We start from the raw sequence: 26,401 nt of genomic DNA on the forward strand, positions 1-26,401 counted from the left end.
TTCTACAGAGACAAAGAGAACAGTTACCCTTGCCTTCCTAAGCTCCATCTGACCTGCAGTAGATGCTGGACAGCACATGAAGACACCAAATTTTGATGGAAAAAGCCAAACTTGCCAATTGCTGTGGCAAACCTTAACCATTTCCAGAGGAAGTCTCAAGATGCTCATCTTTCTTTTTCAGCCATTGCTTTCAAAGTTTCGAGGGTTAAGCCAGAACTTCAGATTCTCCAGAACATCCCTGCAAGGTGTTTTGAACATAGTAGGTGCTTGGAAAAATCTTGCCTGAATTTGGAATTCTGCGGAGAAACTCTTATGTCATTTTGTGCCCTTGCCAATCTCAGATGTCAGAAGCCCTCTTGGAAATAGACCCGATCTTTCTGGCATTTCGGTAGAAAAATTAAAAGACTAAAGGAAAAAAAAGTACAAAACAATTCCACAATGTTGCCAGGACTGACTTCATGATTTCTCGAAGCAGTGGAATACTTTCCCAAGACAGAGAATGAATCCGGGCTGCCGGGGACCTCTCCAGCTTCTTGGCATGCTGAGCGGAACAGACAGGAGGAAACTCTCCGAACACTGGGGAGGCTCAATTCCAAAATGCAAGGGATTAATCTCTCAATACGAGAGACCTCAAGACATCACATTACTATTATTGAAATGCTGAAGAGAAAGCTCCAATAGCACTTCTCCTTCCAGGCGACACTGACCTTCAGGATGCTCCAGGTCCGCTGCCTGGCTCCTGAGCATCTGTGCCCAGAGGAGGATGTTTAAATTTTTTTTTTTTACGTCAGAGCTGCATCACTGGCATGTTAAATACACACACACACACACACACACACACACACACCCCCTCTTGAGCATCCCCTGAATTTCTTGAAATAGCTCCTGCTTTGGACTGGAAATGCCAGCGTTGTGATAATACCACCTTTGGTGGTACAAACTGCATTGCAGTAAATGAGGAGGGGAGGGATTTCACGGGGCAGCAGGAGTTGGTCTCAGATGATCCTGCAGGCACCTCAGAGCCCGGAGACTCCCAGGTCTCTGTTTTTTTTTTGTTTTGTTTTGTTTTGTTTTTTTAATGGCTCACGGTGCTGAACACAGATTCTGTATCAGAATGGGGAAGCTGAAGAGCAAACGCCAACAGGGCTCTCTTGCTTTTTAAAAACGGGGCAGGGAGCATGGCACGCTTAGCAGGATGGGGGAAGATTCAGTTCTGTTCCACTTGCTGTGTCATCTTTTCTGGGGTTCTGCTGACTCTGCTGCCCATTTTACATGACTCAGTCGATGGGTGTTTACACAGCTACAAGACCTACGCACAATGCAAATACCAGCCCCTCTGCACGCTGTGTGCAGTGGCGCTACAGGAGATTGTAATGAAAACTCCTTTCTTACGGCATTGCCCATTTGGAAGTAAACAGCAGGCTGCTCTCTGGCAATCTGACATTCCCAAGTAATGAACAACTGAAGCAGAAACCACTGCGGCATGATTTAGTGCTGTGATCCAGCAATGCAGGCAGGTGCAATTTCAAAACCAGAACATGGACAGGTTATTGGATCTGTGGAGGAGGCTTTATGTCTGACCCAGTATGAATTATGGTGTTCTCCTTAAGGGTTTCAGTGAGACTAGGAGATTAAAAAAATTTTTGGCCTAATTTGATTTTTCTTTTCCATTTACTCAGTATGTCTCCAGCTACATTTTACTGCTATCTAAAAAGAGCCCTTGGGGAAAATGTTTCCAGATTCTAGTTAAATAGCTCTACTGAAAACTAGCAAATGTAATTCCAAGGATGCTTTGGGGCTTTCCGGAGAGATGACAGAACACAACCTGCAGGAGCTTCCTAGTCCGATAACAGCTGCCAGACCAAGGTGGCCAAGGTCTATGCTAAACCCAGAAACAAGACACCCTATTTCAAGCACGGACACCACCCCCACCATGCAATTTTAAGACAGGACAGGAGGGCATCTCACTCCAAAGTTTAAAAAACAGAAAAAAGATAAAGGCATTGAGTATTGTGTGTAGGCAGTATTGTCTGCATAACAAAGTTTTGTTTCATCTTTTCTAGGCCTCATAGGTTTTTTGTTTTTCTTGTCTTATTGCACTAGCTAGGACCACCTGTATATTATTGATTATAGGCTGAGAGGGAAGGTATTCTAGTGTAGTTCTTGATTCTCAAGAATCAAGTTCTTGATTATTATGAAGAGTTCATCATTATGACTTGTGTTTGCTGAAAGCATGGAAGAGATACCTTAATCAAGTAGAGAAAATTCCACTCTATGTTAAGTTTTCAGTGAATTTTTACCATGAATGAATATTCACTTTTATCAAATGTTTTCCTGTTACCTCCTCAGAGGACAAGGAAAGGGAAGAAAAGAAGGAAGAGGTGGCAGGAAGGGAAGGTGGCAGCGAAGAGTCATGGAGGTCACATATTTTCATAAACGAATTGGTACAGCAATTTAAAACATCTTGTGTACTTGAATTACAAACAAAGGGCAATAAAGCAATCCGTGCCGTTTTATTTTTTTATTTTTTTTTCCGTGCCGTTTTATTTTTAATGTGAGATTTTATTTTTTTTAAAATTTTATTTATTTATTTGGGAGGGAAGCAGACTCCCTGCCGAGCAGGAAGCCTGACGCAAGGCTTGGTCCCAGGACCCTGGGATCATGACCAGAGCCACAGGCGGACGCTTACCCAACATTAGGTGCCCCTAATGTGAGATTTTTAGAAAATAGATTTTAACACTCCTTCGCAAGGGGAGACAATGGTTTTCTTTCCCTCTCCTCGTTCTTATCTTCCAACAGGTTAAAAAACAAAAACAAAAACAAAAAAACCATCAAAGCAGATCACATGCATGTAAGAAAGTGACTACCATATCAATATGGTCTAGCACAACTATTTATTCCTTCAAAAATGATTCCATTCTAATAGATGTGGCATATAGGAAACCATCACTTATTCTCCCTCCCTGTACTTCATTTTTGCAGCTAGAGTGGTATTGGGGAACAACAAGACAGTCTTCCTCATCGTATCTGTAGCTGCCATGAGACCACCTTCACGCGGCCGTAAACCCAGCCCCGGAGGGATCAGGGATGAATTCATCAGTGCTGGACCGACCACTCTACTGCAGGGCAATACTGTTCTCGGCTGCCATACACCGGCCCAGGAGCAAGGGAGAGGTGAGAATCAACTGTGCTAGCCAGTGCTTCTGCCCTGAGATGATGGAGTCAGAAAAGTCTGTCAAATGTTTGAGGACACCAGGGGAGCCTTAGGCAGGGCTTCATCTCTGTGGGAGGAGGAGGTATGCTGGGAACACCCAGGAGCCCCTAGGAGGCTTTCATCACCCTCATGTTAAACAGAAGTTACAGTCTCAGAGTGGTTGGGAAGTTCTCGCATTATGAAATAATAACAAAAATAACATTAATAATAATGAGCTCATATTTCCTGCAGGGACTCCTATCAATGCTTTACAGATAACTACTAATTTATTCCTCCTAATACCTGTGCAATTATAGGTAGGTACTATTATGATCCGTATTTTAAAGATGGAGATACTGAGGCAGAGGACAAGCAATGTGATTAAAGTCACTCAAAAACGCTGGCCAGGATTTAAACCTGGGCAGGCTGGCTCCAGGGCCCCGGGTTTATGGCTTTGTGTAAGGGGCCAGATGGTAAATGCTTCAAGCTTCGGGGGCATCTAGCCTCCATCATGACTACTCAGCTCTGCCATCAGCCTTAAACAGTATGCAAACAAACGAATGTGACGATGTTCCATTTTAGACATTAAAATCTGAATTCCGTAGAGTCTTTACATGTCACAAAACATTACTGTTTTGCTTTTTTCAACCATTAAAAATAGAAACCATTCTTTGCTTGAACACAATAAGAAGTGGGCTATACTTGGCCCGTGGACCAGAGTTTGCAGACCACTGTTCTATACCACTGCTGGCTTTATAGGGAGCATTTCCTGCATCGGTTGTCCTCAGCCTCAGCTTTTTTGCTGTGACATACCCAAAGACTCCCAGCTACAGCACCCTTCCCAGGTGCACTTAGATAGTCTTCAAGCTCTGGAGATGGGATAGACTTGATTTGCTTATTCTTTCTGGAGCTGGGTATGCAGGGTCCTCCCCTGGTAGGCAGGGGAGATATCGGACTTATCTTTATGTGAGTAAACCCTATCCTAGTACATTTTATTGCCTTTCCAAATAAATCAGCCCAAGCATGACACAGACTTTCCCTGACCATGGATGTGTATACAAACAAGGGACGAACAAAATGACAGGGTACGTGGGATCTGGTTCATAGTAATGAGAGGGAGCAGGGATGCGTAAGACACAAGGCTGATCACAGGTTGGTAACTGTCAAAGCTGGCGGCCAGGCAAAGGGATCTCATTACACAGTCCTGCCTGGGGTACTCAGTCAAACACTGGATAATACCAAGGTTTATTTTAATGCACAGAGAATCATTTTGCAAATGTATCAGTGAGCAGACAGATGCCATCAAAGATCTGCACTTCAGCTGTTAGTGAGGGGCTAGTGAGAAAGGATACTGAAAGAGACAGATGACAGACATCATCTAGAACTGAACATGATTAGAAGAGACCTGGTAGGGACGCCTGGGTGGCTCAGTGGGTTAAAGCCTCTGCCTTCGGCTCAGGTCATGATCTTGGGGTCCTGGGATGGAGCCCCACATCGGGCTCTCTGCTTGGCAGGGAGCCTGCTTCCTCTTCCTCTCTCTCTGCCTGCCTCTCTGCCTCCTTGTGATCTCTGTCTGTCAAATAAATAAATAAAATCTTAAAAAAAAAAAAAGAAGAGACCTGGTAAAATGAAAGAAAAAAAAATCCCACTACTGCATTTCAGCAATTTTCAGCTAACATAGACCAGAAGAGGGAAGGGTCTGTGTAGCTGGGCAATCAAAAGCTGGGAGAGCTGCTTTGAAATGTTCAGACTTAAGATGAGGAATATCATGGAGAGGCACTAACCCAGCCACCAGACTCCCTGAAGTCTGTTCTATTCTGTTGACTGCTTTAATTCTTTAATTTTTTAAAAAATATTTTATTTATTTGACAGAGAGAGAGACAGCGAGATAGAGAGGGCACTTAAGCAGAGAGAGTGAGAGAGGGAGAAGCAGGCTTCCTGCTGAGCAGGGAGCCCAATGGGGGGCTCGATCCCAGGACCCTGGGATCATGACCTGACCCAAAGGCAGATGCCCAATGACTGAGCCACTACTGACTGATCTTTTATCTGCTCTCATCAAGAAACCTATCGACGGGTTGCCAATCACTACAGTCCACAACCTAAAACAATTTGGTGGTATTCCACTCTGATGAAGAAATAAGCAGAGAGAATAGGAGCCATTCCAGGTCAGACTGCCCAGGGAGGGGAGACTTCTGTTCTGTTGTATTTATTTAATGAGTGTGCTTTCCTTTCCCCAATTCTGCATCCCCAAATTCACGTTTTCCTCTCCATTCCTATAACAGCACCTTCTAATAAGAAGGCAAAGACTTCCTATCCTTGCCAGAGCCTCACCGTCACTCTGCCTCTCTCCAGGCAAATACATGTAAAGCTCATGACTGTCTTGACTTGACTTTACCACCCAAATCCTTAGGCTCAAAGGCTGGTTCATGTGGTCTCATGGTTTATGCCCAAGATTCTCACCCTTCAAAACTTCTAGGTCACCACAAATATTATGGTGTTCTCACTTCTTTTGACACCTCCTATTGCCAAGACCTTCCCACCCTTTCTGGGTTCCTCACTGGCTTGCTGGCCAGGTTTTTTTTTTTTTTTTTTTTTAACTATTGCCTATGCCTCCTCCAACCCATAGCTTTACTCGAAGTCTCCCCTCCTTCCCTCTGGGACACCTGACAGCCTGCTTTGTATCTTGTCCCTCAAAGACAACATATTCCTATAGGTTCTCCTTCCTAGCTAATGTTTTTCTAACTAAGACTCAAGTGAGCCTCATTTAAACAAGTCAGTCTGTCTGTCTGTCTGTCTATCTATCTATCTGAGTCTGGATCTCATACATTCTAGCAAGTTACTTAGTCACAGTTTCTTCAACTGAAAAACGAGGAAAGAATCCTCTCACAATGCAGTAGTGGGAATTGTGGCTAAGAGCTATCATTTAATTCCATAAGAGTTTATAATCTGTGTCAGGCACTGGGCTGACTGCTTTACATGGGTGTGCTTGTGGCCCCTTCAGAACATCCCATGAGAGAGCTAAGATCCTTATTCCCATTTTACAGATGAGTAAGCTGAGGCTCAATGAGCATAAGTAGTTACACAGGTCACCTATCTCAGGTGGCAGACACAAGACAGAAATCCTATCCTGGACCACACACCTCAGCTACACTGTTCTGCCCAAGAGACAACAATAATGATACACAGCACAGAGCCTTGTGAAAAGCAAGCTTTCCATGAACAAAGCCTAAAACTGAACTCACAAACTGGTGTGATTTTTAGTAGATCATTTCTCCTCCCCTTCCCCTTTGCTACTAGGAACAGGTGAGTTTATCTAATCACTCAATGTGTGCATTCTCTTTTTTAAAGAAATTGATCTTGAAATAATTTTAGATTTATAGAAGAGCTGCAAGAACAGTACAGAATGTTCCCATATACTCTGTACCCTCCTCTCCCGATGTTAACACCTTACATAACTATGTACATTTTTATCAAAACTATGATATTAGTATTACTACAAGATGATTAACTAAACTATTAAAGGATTTACTAGGATTTTACCAGTTCCCCCACTAATGTCTCTTTTCTGTTTCAGGATCCAATCCAGAATCTCACATTATATTTCACGGTCATATCTCTGGAGTTTCCTCTAATCTGTGACAGTTCTCTGGTCTACCTTTCACGACATTGACACTTTTGAAGCGTACTGGTCAGCTATTTCACTGAATGTCTCTCCTTTTGGATCTGAGGTTTTCTCATGATTAAAATAAGATTATGCATTTTTGAGGGCACCTGGGTAGCTCAGTCAGTTAAGCATCTGACTCTTGATTTCCACTCAGGTCATGACTTTGGGGTGTTGGGATAGGGAGCCTGGTATTGGGCTCTTGCACTCAGCAGGGAGTCTGTTTAAGGATTCTCTCTCCCTCTTCCTCTGCCCCTCGCCTTGCTCACAAGGCCTCTCTTTCTTTTCTAAAAGTAAATAAATCTTAAAAATGAATGTTATGCATTTTGGCAAGAATACAACAGAAGTGACTTGTCCTTTTTGGTACATCATATCAGGGTAGCGTTATCTTATTACTTATCTACCATTTGGTTAAGGCAGAGTATGCGTTGAACTGTATACCCCTAAAAAGATACATTGAGGTTCTACCCCCAAACCTGTGAAAGTGACCTCATTTGAAAATAGGATCTTTGCAGATATAATCAAGTTAGGATGAGGTCACACTAGATTAGAGTGTGTCCTAAATCCAATCACTTGTATCCTTATAGAAAGGAAATTTAAAGACACGAAGGGAGAAAGCAATATAATGACAGAGGCAGCAACCGTAGTGATATATCTATAAGCCAAAGAACACTAAGGACTGATGACAAATACCAGAAGCCAGGAAGAGGCAAGGAAGGATTCCTCTGCAAGTTTCTGAGGCTGATACCTTGATTTCAGGCTTCTGGTCTGCAGAACAGTGAGAAATAAATTTCTGTTGTTCTAAGCCACCCAGCTACCCTAGGAAACTAATACAGGTGTTCTCTGCTGGATTTCTCCCTATAAATTTACTATTCCTTTTGCAATTAAAACATATATGGGAAGAGACACCTTGTGACTATATACATCCTTTTAAATCTCTGTGAGTGTTTTCCAGCATTTGCAAAATTGGCTTCACTGAAGTGTACATCTGTCACCTTAGGGGGGTATGTCTCTTGACTGAACAGGGAGAACCAGAAGGCCAATCCAGGCAAAGTATCCATGAGAGTCAGTGTTGGCTGGAGCAGGCAAGGGGAGGGGCATAAGGGACCAGAGGGGCAGGGCGTGAAGGACACCGAGGCAGCAATGAGGAGACCTTCTCAGAGCCAAGTGAGTAAGAGGATCGGGGCCATGGGAACACCAAGGGGAGCTTCTTTGGAGCCTGCAAGTGACTCTTCATCTTATTTTCTTGTAAATAGAGAAAGACAATAATAATATAATGGTGTCTAACTCTGAAATTTCCATTAAGTGGTTCTCATTTTTTTTTTCTGTTCTCTTTTCCCTGGCACAGAGCTAACTGACCTGGTGTCATGTGTTACCCGAAGCTGAAAGGCAAATAATGAGGCCCAAATTCCAACGGAAACCTGGCTTCATTGATTAGGCCAAATGCATTTCAGAATTATTGGTTTCTAACCCACAAGGTGAGCAAAAGGTCTTCAAACTCAGAACTATAATTTTCCTTTAGAGATGCTTATCCGTGGTTTCAACAAAAGGGCTACAGACTTTGTGGACTTTGACAAACCACCAGGAACAGCTCTCCTGAAGGCATCCCTGTTACCTCTGTTTTGGCTAATCTCAAAGACGGAGACCACACCCTGTGCTTATTCTCTCCAGCTGTGGGTCTGGTTGCCTTGCCCTGGGCATCCAAGGGAGATCTGATTTCCTCTTTGATGAAATGGCTCGACTCTCTCCATATCAGATGCCATAAGAAAAACATCTTGATTTCTTAAAAAAAAAAAAAAAAAAAAAAAAAAAGTTGTGTATGGGGTTCTTTTGGGTTATTTATTTATTTATTTATTTAATACTTTTGCTTGCTAATAGAGAGTAAGGAGAGCCTGGACAAATAAAATTCACAGACCACTCTGAGTTAGTTCAGTCTTACGTCCAAGCTGTAGACAGGATATTGGGTTGCTTTGTTGAGAATCCAACAATTTCTCCAGCCTCCTCTCACGGAGACGGAAAAGCTAAACAGCAGATGACAATAGAGATGTCACAAGACGGTCTGGGAAAATCCACAAATTAAACTGTCAGCTCTCGGGGCCACAGAACTGAACACGTGAGGGTTGGAGAGATGATATTTATTCCCTGAACATCGAGTCTTCTCGGCCTGTGCCGGTCAGCACCTACGGCATCCGGCCAACATCGGTCTGCGAGTTGGCTGCTTTTGGGAAGCCTTGACCAAGCGGGAGGCATCAGGGGGACATGTGACCGAACTAAGACAATGCTGGCACGAGCCTCTGAAAGCCTGCTCCATCCCTGACCCAAAGAGAGCCTCCCATAAAAAGCAAATAAAAAATGAGGCTCAAAAGAAAATCACATTTTACGACAACTTCTGTGGGCATCCCGGCTTCATTTCCTCTAGGCCTTCCTGTTTCCTTCAAGTCTTAAACACATGCTGGCAAAAAACGCGACAGCTCCCTCCTGTTCGCATAAACCAAATGGCAAAATGAAGGGAAGGAGGGGTGTGAGGCGAGGGAGATGGATTTCAGCCAGGATACTCCGTAGAAGCAATTAATCTTACTACAAACTCTGAGAGGGCTAATGTTCGGGGCAAACCATTTTGTTTCTGAGGGCAGACGTCAAGCAACTTATTATCTTTATTCTTCTGATTATCATTGAATTTGTGCTCCTACACTGTAGAAAAATAACCTGACCTACTTGGCTGCCGTGGGTAAATTCATTTTTGCTGAACTGTGGTGATGGGATTGGAAAAAAAAAAAAAAGAACCTTGGGAAATAATTCAGTAAAATATGGGACTCTCTCAGAGCTGAAGCAGGCCGTGGCAGCCTAGGTTACGAACATAATCTCTTAGCAGTGCCAGTAAAATAAAACAGAACCACTGTTTCAGACACTGTATTTTTGGCAAATGTTTCACTCCTCAATTACTTTCAGAGTTCTTCGTTTCAGTCAACATTATAAGGGTAAATCAACATTTATCCTGGCAGCAAGCCCAAATTTGTTATTTTATTAGTCTGCTACTGGTTAAATTGGCCCAAGATTAAACACATCTAATAAATAGCCCTAAAATATTGAAGTTTAGTAGAAGACCACATTCAAGTTCTCTTACACAGGATGTTACTATTAACCTTGGGCAGAGGAGAAATGTACACCCACACCCACACCCACACCCCAGCTAAGTTCCTTTTAGCAAACGCCAGCCCATTGCCTGAAACCCATTTTGGTCATGCCCAGACATGGCATTGCAGACCTTCAGAGAAAGAGGAAGCCAAATATTTAGCTCTCTCTGCGGTCCCTGGATCCACATCTGCCTTCCGAACGTCAGGCAAAACTCTTACTTTCTTGAGGCAGACAGGGCCAGATGCTTGGGGCTGGTGCACTTTAAGAGTCTGACCTCTGGAAAGGTCTCAGGGCTTCCACCAGAGTCGTACCTCGGTGGCCCTTAAGGGAAGGCCAACTCTGAGCCCAGAAGACATTTTCTGACAATTAGATTCAGGTTATGCACTTTTTGCAAGACTGCCACAGAAATGATGTGCCCACCATGCTGCACCCATCTGTAGGTCTAGAAAATAGAGTCCAGGCACACATTCCTGCTTACAGAATGTTAACAAGGTACCCGGAGGTGGCAGGGGTGGCCTAATCCCAGGCATAGGGCCCAGAGGAAGGTCTCCTCTGTGGTTCTGGGGTTTCGTGGGCAGTCATTTCCTACTGACTTCTTGGGAGCCCTTAGGTGGGTGGGGTATAAATTCTGCATTTGTTTTTCTCTGTAAAAGGGACTCCCTGGCTTCCCCTTGGGCTGAGTTGGAGGGGGAGGGGAAGAATAATGCAACTGGGGATTCCATTTCCACTTCAGGGTTTGGGAACTGCCCTCAAGGGTACTTTAAAGATATTTGCTGAGGCTTCCCCAGAGTTTAGGAACAGGCCGAAAGTCTCTGCAGCAAGTGACAAGGTTCTTATCACACTGGCCTAAAGAATGTGTTGATTCTTTGCAAAGGATCTAAGGATAAAATATGAGCCAAACTTCCTAGCCAGAGCACAATGCCCTATGACCTCGAACCAACAATGTGACCTCCATGGGCTTGGTCTCCTCCCCTGTGAAGTGCGGGTGACTCTCCTACCCCCTAACAGAGCTGTTGGGAAGGTGACATGAGATCATGTGTGTAATGTGCTTGGTACAAGCCTGCCCCATAGTTGCCTCCTGCAAATATCAGATTATTGCCCTTATGTCTAATGCCCAAGGAGAGGTGTGGTCTCTCCCCGAGCCTGCTCTCCTGCCCTCATCCATTTCCTGCAGCACTAGATTTTGCCCTGGGCCTCCCAAGGATGAAGCTGGGAACTCCATGTCACCTGCCACACCACAATCTCACCAATGACATGCTCCTGCCACTGGCCTCAGGTAATGAGACCACATATTTTGATTCCACATTCCTGCCTTGCCTTTCTTCCTGCAGCTTTATTATCTGTTTAGTCAAGCTCTGACTGGATAGAGCAAAACTGGGAGTTGTTTGGCGGGATCCAAGGTTATGTCGGAGGAGAGGAAAATGTCAGCCATGAAATCCCAAGGTAAGAACCTGAGTTGGGGAAGGGAATCCAAGTGGGTCTTGAAGTCTGCATCAAAACCCTCCTACCCCTAACCCAACATTGATTGCTAAATTATGGTCTAGAAGAGCTGGCCTCCAGTCTTGCCAGATCCTAGTACTATCTGGGATTAGGCACGGCTAGGAACTCTGGGTGTTCAACCCATGTCAGATGAGCAAGATGGAATTTCTCCCCAAATAACAAGTTATCCTGGGCTTCCAAAAAGGACCATACAGACGCACTGGCATGTCCTTTCTCTTTTTCATTCACCTATTGTCCTTTGAAGCTGAGCGTTATCTTCGTTTCCCAGAAATGGGGGGGAAACAGGCACAGAAATTAAAAAAAAAAAAAAAAAAAAAAAAAAAAAAGATGCTCAGCTCTTAATCTCAATGGCCCAAAGGAAGGACATACTGTTCCAGCTCAATTTAGGATAATCAAACATGTCTCAGGCAAGCAAAACTGACAACCAGGTCTGCCATCTGACTGAAGACTAAACTGGGACTAGGGGTCCCACATACACCTGCTGGGTAAAACCTCTGACCAGGGGCATGGGGGCAGCAGGATGAGAACATGGACCCCCTTCTCCTGTGGCCTAGTTAGCTTCTGTTTTTGACAAGAACAATATCTGAGCAGATGAGACCTGCAGAAATGTGGCTTTCAGAGAGAAACAGAAACTAGATTTGCCATATTCCCTGGTACTCCCCAGCTGTCCCTGCTAGCACAATTTATCCTTTCAAATCATTGGGTTCACGTGCATCCTCAACAGCACATGGCTCCAGTGAGAACCAGGGAAAACTGCATTTGGGGGTTTTAGAACAGTCTGCTCTCAGCTGAGAACAGAATACACGGAAATCTGATTATTCAAAATGGAAAAAGCTACCAGTGGCCCAGCCATAAGGGACTGGTTGAATTGGGAATAAAATAAAATAAATGTTAAACTTTCCTGTTTTCAGCTCTCAGCTGACATCTTACCACCCACTGAGCAACGGTATGTAGAAAAATAAGGCAGAAAGCAGGCTGTTCAGGAAGCTATGAGGTAGGTCATCTATGATGGCTTCATATGGCCCTTCTGTTGCCCCCACACACCCCAACTGAGCAAATGAATAGCTTCAAATGTTATCTTTGGGAGATGTGCGTGTGTGTGTATACACACACTCATGCACACACACAGAACACAAGACTATATTTGAGAAAGTTTTCATTCTGTAGCACATTTTTAATGACAGGAATAAAAAAGATGCCCACTAACAATGGATTTTTCCAAAGACTGGGAACAAACACTGGCCCTCAGTGCTGTGCATTTGCAACCTTGAAACATAGTGATTATGTGTTATTTCTAACTCTGAGCAATTAATATGCATCCAGATGTATCATTATCTACAGTGTATTAAAATTCAGTACCCTGCGTGTTTGAAAAAGGGTGTATCATGCACGACAAAGGAGGCAGAAGTCTCAGAGACCTGTGCTGCTCCCCCACATCACTTGCAGCTAATTTCAATTACAAAGTCACAAAAGAGAAAATGAATAGACAATGCAGTTGACTTAAAAGAAAAGAAGTAGATACAAACCTGTGATCTGACTGTTTGGCTTTGTAAAAAAATGTTGGTTTAGCCATTGGAGGTTCAGTGGTAAGGGATGCCAGTAAGAGTTTCCATAAAAGACAAAGGCAGTTTTGTGGTAAGAGAAAAATGTTATTTATTGTGGCTGAAAGAGGCGAAATTCCCATGAGTCTTCAGCTCAAGCCATCTACAGATGGGAGGGTTCCTTTGGAAGACCACGTGGGGTCTAACCTGGCAAGATTTCCCTGGAAAATTTTCCCTAAGTGTCCTCAGGGATTGAGGGAAAGTCTCACTGGCCAGGGGATCGCTCCTCCTGCCCTGCTATTTAGGCATGAGGCTCTGGGACTGCTCCTGAATTTACAAAGCAGGGAAGCACAGAGTGTCGTTGGGGCCGTCTAACCCTTCAGAGCCTCCAGAATTGTCATTAAATTACGTGCTGCCAGGTTCCTGACCTACTCTCAGATTCTAGCAATTTTCTAGAAGCAGAGAAGTCATCCCACACCTGACCCAGGAGTGACTCAACTGTCAAATAGAGAAAGAAGTGCTAGACAAAGGCGGACCCCTAGGTGGGGAGGAGGAGGCACCAAGAGTCATGGAGTCCCCCCCCACCGTGCCAGATGTTGGCACTCACACACTCAGCTATACCATACAGTGACCCCATCACCTCATTTTATAAAAGAGGAAACAGGTGTTCAGGGAAGTAATGTGACTTACCCTAAGACATACCCAGTAAAAGCTGAAATTCAAATTCAAATCTACCTGACTTGAAAGCTTTCCCCCACACCGGCTTCCTGGGATACACAACTTCCTCTTATAACATAATAGCAACAAGACTGACAATGACTTCATGCCAGGCTGGGCCAAAGTGCTCTCTATGCACGATTTCCTTGATTTCTCTTAAGTTAGAACTATTAATATGCCTGTTTCACAAAACAGGCAACTGAGGCTCAGAAGGGTTAAGAAGCTTTCCTAAGGTTACACAGCCAGTGGCAGAGCAAGGACTCAGCCCAAGGCTGCTCCTCAGCAAGACCAGCGATCTGAACTGGAACCTTGCTCCATTCCTAAGTCCTGTGGGAAATAAGGATGACAGAGGCAGGACAATGGAGACTGAGGCTGGGACTGGAAAACTTGAAGCTGTTCATTCCACATTCAAGCCCTGTCACTCTGGAATCAGCAGCCCTCCTGTCTTTCCTCTTTCTACCCTTCCCCAGCATCTCAGAGTGCCCCGCCAGGTGCCCAGGTGCCCTGCTCTCGTGTCCCCAGTGGACACTGCCCTTTGTTAAGGCACCCCCGGGGAACGGTGTGTGAGCATCCAGCACCAAAGGGCTAACTGGATGACCACCCCCCAGGACTGCCCTCCTAGTAGTCAAAATCCCTAGTGAGATTGCCTGCTTCCCCACTCCCCTTTTCTGACTGACGATCACTATTTTGTTAAGGTTCTGAATGACTGGGTCCAACTCAAGTACAAGTTCCTCGAGGACAGAAAGCATGTCTTTCTCTTTTAAACTCAGGAGAAATTGTTAGGTAGAGTCTGATCTCAAGAAATATTTACTGACAATCAAAGAGCATTAGGGGTCATTTCGAGCTGTTCGGCTCTTCACCAAGTTGTATCCATCAAGCTCTGGAATTTCCCCACATTTCTAACAAAGGATCTATTTATAATTAAAGCACCCTGCTAATGAATGGGCAGGATGAACTCTCAAAGCAATCTAATCCTTCTCACCTGCACCGGGTCTGTCCCTGTGGCTGGAGATTGGTTAAGACTCCCAGATGCTGTGTGTCAGAGGGGAGTCAGGCTTGGGGATGGATAATAAGCTCTTCACCTCCCCTGGCCAGCGTGCCTCTCTACCCTGAGCTCACACTCCACTCCCTGCTTGAAAGTCATTCTGGGAACATCAGAAAACCATACTAGATTTTTTTTTTTTCATCCTGCCTGGCAGGAATGAACTTGAATCTTGCCAGTGTACTTGGAACATCTTTTGTTTTTTAAAAAAATAATGGCCAGTGCCAACTCAAATCCCTGGGAAGTTGGGTGGGTATTTCCTACAGAGGAAAGAGTGACCTCCCAGTAGACCCCTTGATAGAGATGATCAGCCACAGCTTCCACTCCGCGGACGTGCACTGAAAATAGATGATGCTGTTGTTGCTAACGGTGCGAGGAATGCCTGCACTGTGCATACCCTCTGTAACCTCATTTGTTTTTCACAGTTCCCTTGGAAATTCTTATTTATAGGTAAAGAAACTGAGGCTATAGAGGCTGAGTCACTGTCCAAGGTCTCTTGGCTCACAAGTGGCCAACTTGGGATTCAGACTTGGTTTAGGCCACCCCTCAAATCCAAGTTTCCAGCCACCACACTCTGGGTCTGCCCCAAATTTAAAATACAGTCTTGCCCAATCCTTCCCTCAGGGTGAATGGGAAAAGGAAGAGGATGGGTTAAATGATTTCAGCTGGAACCTGGGAACTTTGAAGCTTTGAAAAGGAAAAAAAAAAAAAAAAAGATCTTTGTTCTTAGAACAGAAAACTAATTTTTTAAAAATTTGCTAACATCTAGTCTAAGATAATTTTCTATGACATATTAAAGTCCATCTTTATCTATTTAAAAATATTAGTATCTGAAATCTGGGTCCTATGTGCAAAGTCCAGATTTAAGTTTTAGTCTGTAAGCAGCTGTAACCAAACTTGGGAAGCTACTGCTGCAGAGCTCTGGTCTAGAAGAACCTCAGAACAGGAATGCTGTTTCCAAACCCTCCCCACCACTGTTGACAATTTTTTTGCCAATGTATAGGCCACCTGAACTATTACGTAGTTAATGTTTCCTTAAATTACTCATCTTTGACTTAAGTAACCATATTGTAACAACAAACACTGCATCTGCCATAAATAGAAACTTGAGAAAATGAACCCTATTATTAAATTCTTTATTAGATACTCTTGCCTGCTGAAGCTTCTAAGCCCGAGGCCTGAGCTTTGTTAAAAGGGGTGGGGGGGGTGTGGCGGTGGACAGGGACGGGGACTAGCAAGTGATAGAAAGGTGTTAAAGACACACTAGCTCTGAACTAAGACTTTCGCCTCAGCACCTTCAGAAGGATCAGAAGTACAGGAAGAGATTTGAAAAGAGAAAGTGATTCAAACTTATTGTGTGTCTTAACTCTGTATCCTCTTTTCCCCGGTGTCCTTCAGTCTACCACAAATGGTATGAAACCCACCTTCTGGGAAAAAAGGGATCCAGGCCAATCTTCTCATTTCAGAAACAAAGACTCCAAGGTCCCCTGAGCCTACTTGTGTTCTGTCCCCGGCTAGTAAGGAGGCTCTTGTAAGAATCAGCTTAGAAATAAATGCTGCTGGAGAAATTCAGATTTAAGCATTTACGAGTCCTCTAAAGCAAGTTCCTACTCCTTGATGCCGAGCCACAACAAAGCTCACTCTCCTCGGCCCTTAGAGAGCGGACTAAAGCCTTCAGAAACTGCAAGAGAAAACCAGGCCCGTCTTCAGATGTGTTCTCTTTTGAAGTTGTCCAATCTAAGTCACCATCAAACAGCTGAGTGGAGGGTGACTTTTCACCATGTGTCTCTGGCTGACACTTAAGTTACCATCAATTTTTTTCCCTCTTTAACAGTCTGTTTCCTTCACAGTGGCTTCAGACCCTTTTGTAAGACCACGCCTAGAAGCACCTAAGAAAACCACCAACCAGCAAAGAGGATGGCTAAAAGTGTGTGGGATGAACAAGACCCCAAAACCTAACAGGAACTGATGAGCAACCCGCACCCCTCCCCCACCTGTGCGAAGTCAAACATAAGAAGAGTCTTCACCAGTGGCCTTTAATTATCTTCTCTGTGTTTGCTGGGGTAGTTCTTGACATGCCTACGTCACTTGGGGATTATGAAATGTTAGCATTTCAATGTAAGATAAGACACTTGAGAGGGACGCTTGCACTGGCCTTGTGCTGGGGCCAGAGAGCGCACACAGGAAGGACTTATCACTTGTCCTCCTGGGGTATCAGGCCTGTAGCTCCTTCAAGTCCCACCCACTGGCTCCTTCCCTTTTCCCTTCTGTGGCTTTTTCCTCCAGGAAGACTCCAAACTTCCAAATCTGACAAGGGTTGCACCGGCTAAACATTTACCTTTATGTACTTTTTTCAAGGTCTTGATGTAGGTTCTCGGTTTTATTTCACTCTTGTGGTATCTAAGGAAACTGTCCCCTCGGGGGAAATGCTCTAGTTCTCCTTACCCTTTAATTATTGCCCCTGCTGCAAACATTAGACCTGCAGAGCTCAGGAAGGCATCATTTTAAGGGATGTCATCTACATGCACAGGAGGTTCTGTCTATCCATTTTTGTTTTGCTTCTTGTTTAATAGCGATCACACATCAAATATAAAGCTTTGCACTTGAACCTGGTGTGCAGGCCACGGGATGGGCTCACTAGTCCACTGGCTGCTAGGTGAGGTCTCTGCATGCAGTGTTCTAAGTTTAATGGGGTTCACTCTGAATACTCCCAAAATAGCGCTGCTTACCAACTTCACTCAGGAACATGACTGGGTTAAGCCAGCACTGCGGTATGCCAAGCAGTCAAGGCTGGACAAAGAGGGCCTAGCATTTTGGCCCTGCCTCCTAATCTCTCCAAATCTCTTTCTTCAGTTGACAAAGAGGACAGTCCTTGCCTTGCTCAGTGCCTTCAGCCAGAGCAAGGTTCAAAGGAAATCATACATGGGAAAACACCTGCCTGCTATTTGAACACAGGGCAGCACTGCTGTGAATTTAGGGAACGCGGTGAGAGAGGGACAGGGGATGCTGATAGAACACATCCCTTGCCCCACCTCCCTATATCCCATGTGCTTACGTAGAAATTTAAATGGGTTATGTCATGTGTGTAATTATGCTGAACTTTTTTCCTTTTTATTTTTACAAGAACATTAAGGTATTTCTGTTGGCTAGTGTGTAATGGCTCAAAGGATGTCACTGATCCCTGTGCTAGAGGCCATGGTACATGGAGTTAACCCGTCATTAAGTAGTTTATAGAGAGGTTGTTGGCTTTTCTGTCCGTTATAAGTAAATAGGAAGGGATGCTTAACTGAAATCAGACAGCCAAACCAGCTCTGCTATACACAGCAGTGTGATCCTGGGAAAGTTACTGAATTTCTCTGATTCTTAAGATCCTCACCTTTGAAATGGAGGTAATTATACTCAGATGAGGAAAAGAATATAAAAATGCTTTGAAACCTATAAAATGCACAACCATACAACATGATCATTATTGCAAATAATAATATTTTTAAAAGATTATTTATTTATTTATTTGGCAGACAGAGAGAGATCACAAGTAGGCAAAGCAGCAGGCAGAGAGAGAGAGGGAGAAGCAGGCTCCCTGCTGAGCGGAGAGTCCAATGCAGGGCATGATCCCTAGGACCATGACCTGAGCTGACGGCAGAGGCTTAACCAGGCACCCCTGCAAATAATATTATTATTAACAACTCTGGACACATAGCATTTTCCCCTCTAATAGCTGGGATATTGGGTCCAGAGATTTGAACCTTTTTTTGTGCATTTTAATATACACTGATGAGTACCCTCATTCCCTACAGATGGATGTTATTTCCCTGCAACATCTCCAGGACTGGGTTCTATCATGTCTTTAAAATATTTGTGATGTCAATTAGGTATGAAACAGCACCTATTATTATTTACCTTTTTCATTTCTATAATTTCTACTATGGTGGACATTTAAATAATGTTTATGTTCATAGTTCCTAGGTGTGAACTACCTATTTGTGTCTTTTCGCTCATTTATCAATGGACACCATGGAAGGTCCTTTTACATCTGTATAAGTTATTTAAATGACAAAGATATTAATTTTTCAATTTGTTATCTCTATTTCTTTTCTTTTTTTAAAAGATTTTGTTTATTTATTTGACAGAGATTACAAGTAGGCAGAGAGGCAGGCAGAGAGAGAGGAGGAAGCAGGCTTCCCACTGAGCAGAAAGCCTGATGTGGGGCTCCATCCCAGGACCCTGGGATCATGACCTGAGCTGAAGGCAGAGGCTTAACCTACTGAGCCACCCAGGCGCCCCTGTTATCTCTATTTCAAAAATCTTTTTCAATGAATGAGTCTACTTCTCTTGCGCAAGGAAGCACATTAAACATAACAGACACCTTATTTGTTGATATAGCATTGTACAGTGTGTTTGTGGACTGATCAATACTCAAGATTTCCAGGCACACTGAGGATGTCTGGTGGAAACAAGCAAGGAAGAGAAAGAGATTGGAGAGTATGTCCCATTTGGAAAAGTGAGAGGAACCAGGATATCTAGCCAAGAGAAACAAGCACCTGGGGGAAGGGTGTGAGTGTGTGTGTGTGTGTGTGTGCGCTTGTGTGTGCGCGTGTGGGTGTGCACGTGGACACACATGTGTATGTGTGTAGATGGGGAGAGAGAGCAGTTTGCAAATATTTAAGGAGGTAGGACATGAGAAGGTATTACTATATAATATTCAGTTGCAGGAAGCAATGTTACAGTTAAGAGAGGATTTTTTCATGATCTACACTGTACAAAGACAGAATGTACAGGCTCAAAAGGTAATGAGTTCTCTGTTTCTGGAGATATTTAAGCAGAAACTGAAAAGATATAGCAGCGGGTTACCATTGGGTTCCATATTCTCAACAGGCTTCTCCTACTCTAAGGTTCTCGAATGCAATGACCCTGGGTCATTTCCCGGAGGCTGGTTTTGTTTGTTTGTTTCATAAATCTCCGGAAAAAAAGCCTGTTTTGCTACTCCTTGCCTCCTCATCTTAAGAGCCAAGAGGAAAAAAAAAAAAAAATCCAGTGAATTTACCGTTAAGACTTCTGGTTCTGCTCCAATTAATTGAAGTTTAGTAATAATCAGGGCCGCCTTCTCCAAAAGAACACAATGGCTCAAACACAGAAGGTCCAGACGCAAGTATTTCTAGACTTAAAAAGAACCACTCCTTTCCCAGCCAGTCGGAGGTTCAGAAGCCTTTCTGGATTAACGTTTGACACAGCCTCTTCTAAGCTAATAACGGGTGTCAAGTAATAAAAAAATGGAAGGCATTAGAAACCACTGGCCTTCATTCTTGACAGTCCATGAGTCAATACAAAAATAAATGGCAATGCAATTCACAGCAGTTTCCTCATTTTGTGTGCGACCTGTACCCATGACCAACGCTGACAAATTATGGAAGACAACTGCAAGCATCCGTCACAAATGAAGTAGCCTTTCTAGATATATGCCATTAATAACAATTATATGTGCACAGGGCTTTGCAAAATTAGGATATGATCAGTAATTTATTTTCATTCAGCTATTATGAAAACAGTGGCACCAGTCCAGGATTTTACAGGCAATTGGAGAATGTCTTGAGAAAGTGACACGATTTGCAAGTATCCAGATGGAAGTCAGGGCCTTCCAGTTACTGGTTTAGGTGCAAGCCTGGTGGTAAATGTAGATAAGCAAAATGACTAATTGCAGAACTAACGGTGTCACCTCCACAGCGCTGAGCATGCAGAATTCTGCCAAAGACCAGCTCTTTGGCATTGAGAAACAGAGAACGGAAGTTAACCAAAACCCTCCCAAATGGACGCTTGCAATGCCCACTCCTTGGGGTTGCAGCCATTCTATGAAGTGGGCTGCCAGAAACATCGACTAATGGTGGGGTCTCCCATCCAGACACTAGGGAGAAAGGAGGCTTCTGGCTGTAAGGCTATTTGCTCCAGCAGGGGCCCTCAGCCTTCATGTGTTATGTGGTGAAGAGACCAGTGATTCAGTCATTTAGCTGCAATGTGATGTGGTTGGGAAAGTACAGATCTCAGGGTCAGAGGGGGGTGTGCATCTTGGCTCCCCACCTAGTAGCCTAGCCATCGTGGAAGGGCTATTGCCCAGCTATGAGCCTCAGTTGCTTCTTCTACAAAAAGGAACAAATACACCAACCTCATAGGATTGTTGTGGGGATAAAGAGAGGGCCTACAGTAAGGCCCCTAATGCCCTCCTGGGCATAAAACAACCCTCAGAAAATTTAAGACAGTAATCATTAATTTAAACTGTTTGGGGAATCTTTTCAAGATGCATAAGTCTTGATGATGATGCTATTTATTGAACACTTACTATATGCCAAACACTGGACTAAGCACTGTAAATGAAACATCTCATTGACCCTCACTATGATCCTAAAAGGCAGAACTCTCATCACCCCCATTTTACCACTGAGGGCAACAGGGCTTAGAGAGGCCCAGGAGCTTGTCCAGGGTGACACCACTAAGCAGGCGGTAGAGATGACATTAGGACTCAGTACAGAGCTGAGACCCTGAACATCCTCAAATGTACATGTGTAAAGTCAACATGTTTTCCTTTAATAGACCTTTTCCTAGCTCAGGTACACCCTATTCTGGAGGCCTAAGACCCCCAAGACCCCATCTGAACAAGTCTCAGAATCATGGGCTACATGATCATAAAGAGATCCTATCAGCAAACAATGGCATTTACCTGGATAACTCCGTGTTGCTCCCCTCCCAGCAATACCCAAAATCACATGATTCATGGAGTCTACTTACTTGGTCACTTGAATAAACACCAGGATTCTAACTGCAATAACTCCTCAGAACTATTTCTATGCAGTTGATTGTATATTCTTTCAATTCAACACTACATGATACAAACTCCAAGAAATGTATGAATTGCTGGAAACCATTTGACTCCTTTAGCTCTCCAGCTGGCAGGCAAGGAGTACAGACCCAGGTGCATACAATTTTCAAGTCCACATGTGGACTTACTGGGGCATAAATCATGGCGGGGCACAGGGTTCACCTTACTCTTTAAAGCTGAAGCTTAAAAAGTACAGTTACAGAAAGTACTCATGATTATATGTTTAAAAGAAAATATTTTAAAGCATTTCATACATCTGTTAAGTTTTCATTCTGCTCCCTTTTTCTTCCGAGGTAAACACACTTATGTGCCACAAAGTATGTTGGTATGAAATGCTGTTCTAAATCCATTAGGAAACCTGGCATCGGATCTTGGTTCAGCTGCAGATTTTCTTCATGGCTTTCTGCAAGTCACCTCTCCTCAGTGTCTTTATTCATAAAGGAAGGAGAAAGAATATTAACCCTACAACATGGTTAGGGTCTCAGGTGAGACACTAGATGTGGCACTTAGAAAGGAATAGAGTTCTGTCATTTTGAGCTACACGTCATTCCAAGGGCCACACAAGGCTACTGGAGGAGTCAAAATCAGATCATGTACTTTTGAGAGACAAAGGCAATGATTACAAATACTGCTAACTGAATCTGGCCTAATTCTGACCAACATCTGAGATAGTGAATCTTAAAACCAAAAGTGAGTTGTCCATCAAATTGTCAGATATATTCTTAGAAAGAAAATAATGGAAACATCTCTTTGTATTTTCATGAAAAATGAAATAGACCCCAAACTCTTAAAATCTTCTCACCAGACTCCAGCATCCTTAGCCAACATATTCACTAATTTGAGCTTTCTTTCTTTCTTTCTTTTTAAAGAACTGATCGATTGGGTGTGAGGAGGGGCGGGGAGAGAGAGAGAATCCCAACAGACTTAATGCTGTGCAGAGCTCAACGCGGAGCTCGATCTCACAACCCTGAGATCATGACTCGAGATGAAATCAAGAATTAGATGCCACCCAGGCACCCCTAAGCCTTCTTTCTTTAAAGGCAAATCACCCTGTGAAAATCGTGACTTTTAACTTATAATCAGTATAATTCATTAAGAGCTAACAGTTTTCCTTCTGGTCACTTGATAAGGTGCTCAGAGCAATTAACATGCCTGGAAGGACGAGTCCCTCCTGGCATGGGAATAAGCAAAACATAAATTAAATGAAGCCACATCAGTGATCAGAAGAAACAAGCTTAATCATGCTCACGTGATACCATGTTTCTCTGTGAAAGTCAAGAGGCCATGGACTAAAACAGACTAAGCTCCTTGGATTTTAAAATTAATGATTAGAGCTAGAAGGATCGAGCTGGTTTTGGGTATTAAACAGCTGCAACCCAACTCATCACATCCACGCCATATAGAAATACCAGATTAGGAAGCAGTATTATATTAGTATTGTAATCCATGTAGAATACTTTTGGTGTTTAAAATAAATATAAAAAAAATAATCTTTAAAAATAAACATATCACTTTTTTTTCTTTCACTGGAAATTATCACTGAAATTAAAAAAATTACAAAGCACTTAAATCTCAAGTAGAACTTTAGTTATCATTGGCATTTAAGAGAATGTTTGTTGCACATTTTTCACTCAAGTGTATGGTACTGAACGCACATCACCGCACACCAAACCCTTCCCCACAAGTTCTTTCCTTAAGTAGCTTCCCCCAGAACACCTGCTGTAACCGCAGGAACCATGCTAGAAGGCACTTGCCCGTGCAGTGCTACTCCCCATAGCAAATTCTGAAGGAACTGCCATTATATGTCTAAAGGGCACAGGTGCTTGCTGCAAATGCCTTTGAAGGTCAAAAAGTACTTTGGATAAGCCAGTCCTTCTCTTTACAAACACCTTCTTTTTGGAAAAAAAAATGACTGATCTTAAAAAATTACTTTCATAGGAATTAACAGGCAGTGCCTAATTTATAAACATGTATATCATGTTTTTCAAAAGGCCTACCAGGATAGGCTCTTCTTTAAACACTTACAAATAATGATGACACCTGCTGGTAGAAAATATATTTTAGTTAATTGCTGATGGAGAAGTACAAGAGCTGGCTATCTTTTGCACGGTCAACGAAACCAGAAAACTACCCCCTACACTCATTTCAGTTTCTTTTTCCAACTTTGCCTATTTGTCATTACCAGGAAACGAAGCTAGGAGATGCGCTGGAATAGATCTCTGCCTCAAGATGTATAGAACATGTATGACACTTCACTGAATTAAACTGCACACATACACACAAAACACTCAATGGGGATACCTGAAAAATATATACCATTTCAAAAACTGTTCCCCTCCATCCTTCCTTCCATACCAGGACATCCCCATAAAAGGAAAACAAGTCACATTTTATCAATTGGAATTGGCTACCATGAAGAAAATTAGTATTTGACATTTGGCGACACATTTCTTTCTCATCGCATCTGTGACATACAGATATATTTCTCTTCTACATATAAGAATAAGAAAAGATCACGCAGATAAGTTTTACCCAAGCCTTTAGCCAAACTACTCAGAAAACATAGAGCTGAAAGCAAGAAGGGACTAGTTAGTGTCCAGGGCTGTTCTCATTATTCTTTCCTTTGATCCATCTCAATTTATTAATTCAACTCGGTTATGCTTCGCTTCCTTCCAAAAGGAGTTTGAGAGGATACTAGCTTCACTGCTCCTACATTCATTAAATTATGATGTTCCTATTGAAAAATCATTATATCCATTCCAAGCCTGAACAACCTGAATTCTATGCTGGTGCTATCTTGTCAAAACTTAAATAAGAGTCCAAACACCATTAAGGCCATTACACTTCCACAGCTGCTGGGAACAAAAACTCTTTGTGAAAATATACAACGGAGCTGGAGTGTGGGGTGGGGGTGGGGGGAGAGAAGTTAGTTGTGCTCAGCTTACAGAAAGCTGATTACAACCGGAGACTGTTTGGAGTCTTGTCGGCTTGGAGCAGCTCTTGTTAGAGGCAATGAATCTTTGATGCTGTCCTCCCGAATATACATAATTTGGTGAGCCAAGTGCACACAGCTGAGGAGACCCAAGGGTGCTGGGTGTGTGGAATCCTCAAGACTGCCACACCAAGGTCGGATGCACTTCTGCCTCCAGACTTTCCCCAGTCGTGGTTGGACAGAGTGACAGTCTCTCAAGTAATACACATGAGCAGCAGTAATGAGCTGGGTCCTTTGGGTTCCACTATAGCTTGGCCACAGCAAAGCTGTGGTCTAGTAGAAGCAACTATATTCCCTAAGACCCTCAAAGACTGAGAAGGATGCTTTCTCCTCTAGCTGAACCCAACCTATAAGACCAGTGAGTTCTCTGCAGAGGTATAACACACAGAAGTAAAAGACAAGATTAAACACAAGCCGGGAGGGCTCTCTCATATCGCCCTCAAGGCTCCGGAAAGTTCCCGGAAAGGGAAGTTTCCAGTGTTCCAAGACAGCTTCCCACTCACCCAAGGAGTTTAATTCATTTTCAGGATCTATGTGCAAGACCCTCAGATTACTTTTTTAGCCCCCAGACCCCCAGCTGAGTGACTGGCCACAGATGACAAGCAGAGGTGCCAGGTCCTGTCTTTGCTGCCAAACAGCTGCAAGGTCAAGCCTGACAGGTGAGATGGCCCCCAAAGGCCTCTTCTTGTTCCCCAACCCAGGTAAGAGGAAACCCATGCTTAAAAGGTAGCTCTTCACTGACATCTGGGCCTAAGGATACAGTAAGAGAAAGTCCCTCTGCCAGAAGTCTGACAGCCCTGAAGGATGCAACCGAGGCCAGGGCAAGGAGGCAGCTGCTCCCTGGCCCAGAGGAAGAGAACAGGGACAGAGGAGGAGGTTCATGATGATCCACAGAGAAGGGGCAGAAGAAGGGAAGCAGAGACACAGTGAGACATGGGGGGACAGAGTGTGTGTGAGAGAAATGGGGAGAGGGAAAGAGAGGGAGAGAGAGAGGGAGGAAGAGGGAAAGGTAGAAGGAAGGAGAGAAGGTGGGGGAACATACTGAATAAGAGATGCAAGCATTGAGAGACTGACACAGCGAGGGAGCCGAGAGCGTGAGAGATGGAGCGAGACAGAGGGACAGACAGACGGACCCGGACCCGGAGAGGTCCAGGTGGAGGCCCTACCTCCGCGTCCTTGGCCGGACTGCTGGCCGGGGGTACCTCCAGGCTGCAGTTCGCCCTCTTGACCGTGAGGTAGAAGGGGTAATCCTTGGCCACCATGGTGGCTGCCGGGCCTGCTCTTTGGGATGTCACCGCTGACCCGAGGCGACCACAAAACTCCCTGGCGAAAGGGGGCCCCAGCTCCACGGTGCCGGGCGGTAGCGTCTGGACGGAGACTGACAGCCGGCTTCTTGCCTGGCGGGACCGACTCAGCTCTCCGGCTGAAAGGGGGGGGTGGAGCCTAGTCCGGGCCCGCCCACCTGGGGGCGGGCGGGGGTGGGGCGGAGCGCCGACTCCGCCCCGGCCCGACGCGTCCCCGAAGCACCCCGGTACCGCCCGGCGGAAACCCCCCGGCGCTGCGAGGGGCGAACCTGCCGCGGGACCCTTCTTTCCGCGGGCCGGATCCCCGGAGCCACCCTGTCCCAGTGACTCGCTGGCACTCAGGGTCGAAGAGGCGGCGGGTACAACCGAGGCTGGGGTGAAACGGGGCGGCGGGGAGAGAGCGAGCATATTTTAAAAGCCCACACTAAGAAGAGGCGGTATTCGGTTT

At 44.3% G+C, this 26,401-nt stretch overlaps 1 protein-coding gene across 9 annotated transcripts in view; it reads right to left on the reverse strand.

The window, feature by feature from the left end:
* Positions 1-26,401, reverse strand: part of ARHGEF3 (Rho guanine nucleotide exchange factor 3) — a 315,621-nt gene that overhangs the window by 45,643 nt on the left and 243,577 nt on the right. The window contains exon 1 of one of the 9 annotated variants that reach the window (XM_059389996.1): positions 25,816-26,091. The exons of 6 other annotated variants lie outside the window; for them this stretch is intronic. In XM_059389996.1, the coding sequence (XP_059245979.1) occupies positions 25,816-25,911 (96 nt within the window). In that variant the 5' untranslated portion in view covers positions 25,912-26,091. Of the gene's footprint in view, positions 1-27; positions 744-25,815; positions 26,092-26,401 lie in introns of those variants that run through there. 2 more of the 9 variants (XM_059390001.1, XM_059390004.1) reach the window with 2 other exon arrangements.

This window comes from Mustela nigripes, chromosome 2 (genome assembly GCF_022355385.1).
Source record: "Mustela nigripes isolate SB6536 chromosome 2, MUSNIG.SB6536, whole genome shotgun sequence".
In the NCBI taxonomy this organism is placed as follows: Eukaryota; Metazoa; Chordata; class Mammalia; order Carnivora; family Mustelidae; genus Mustela; species Mustela nigripes.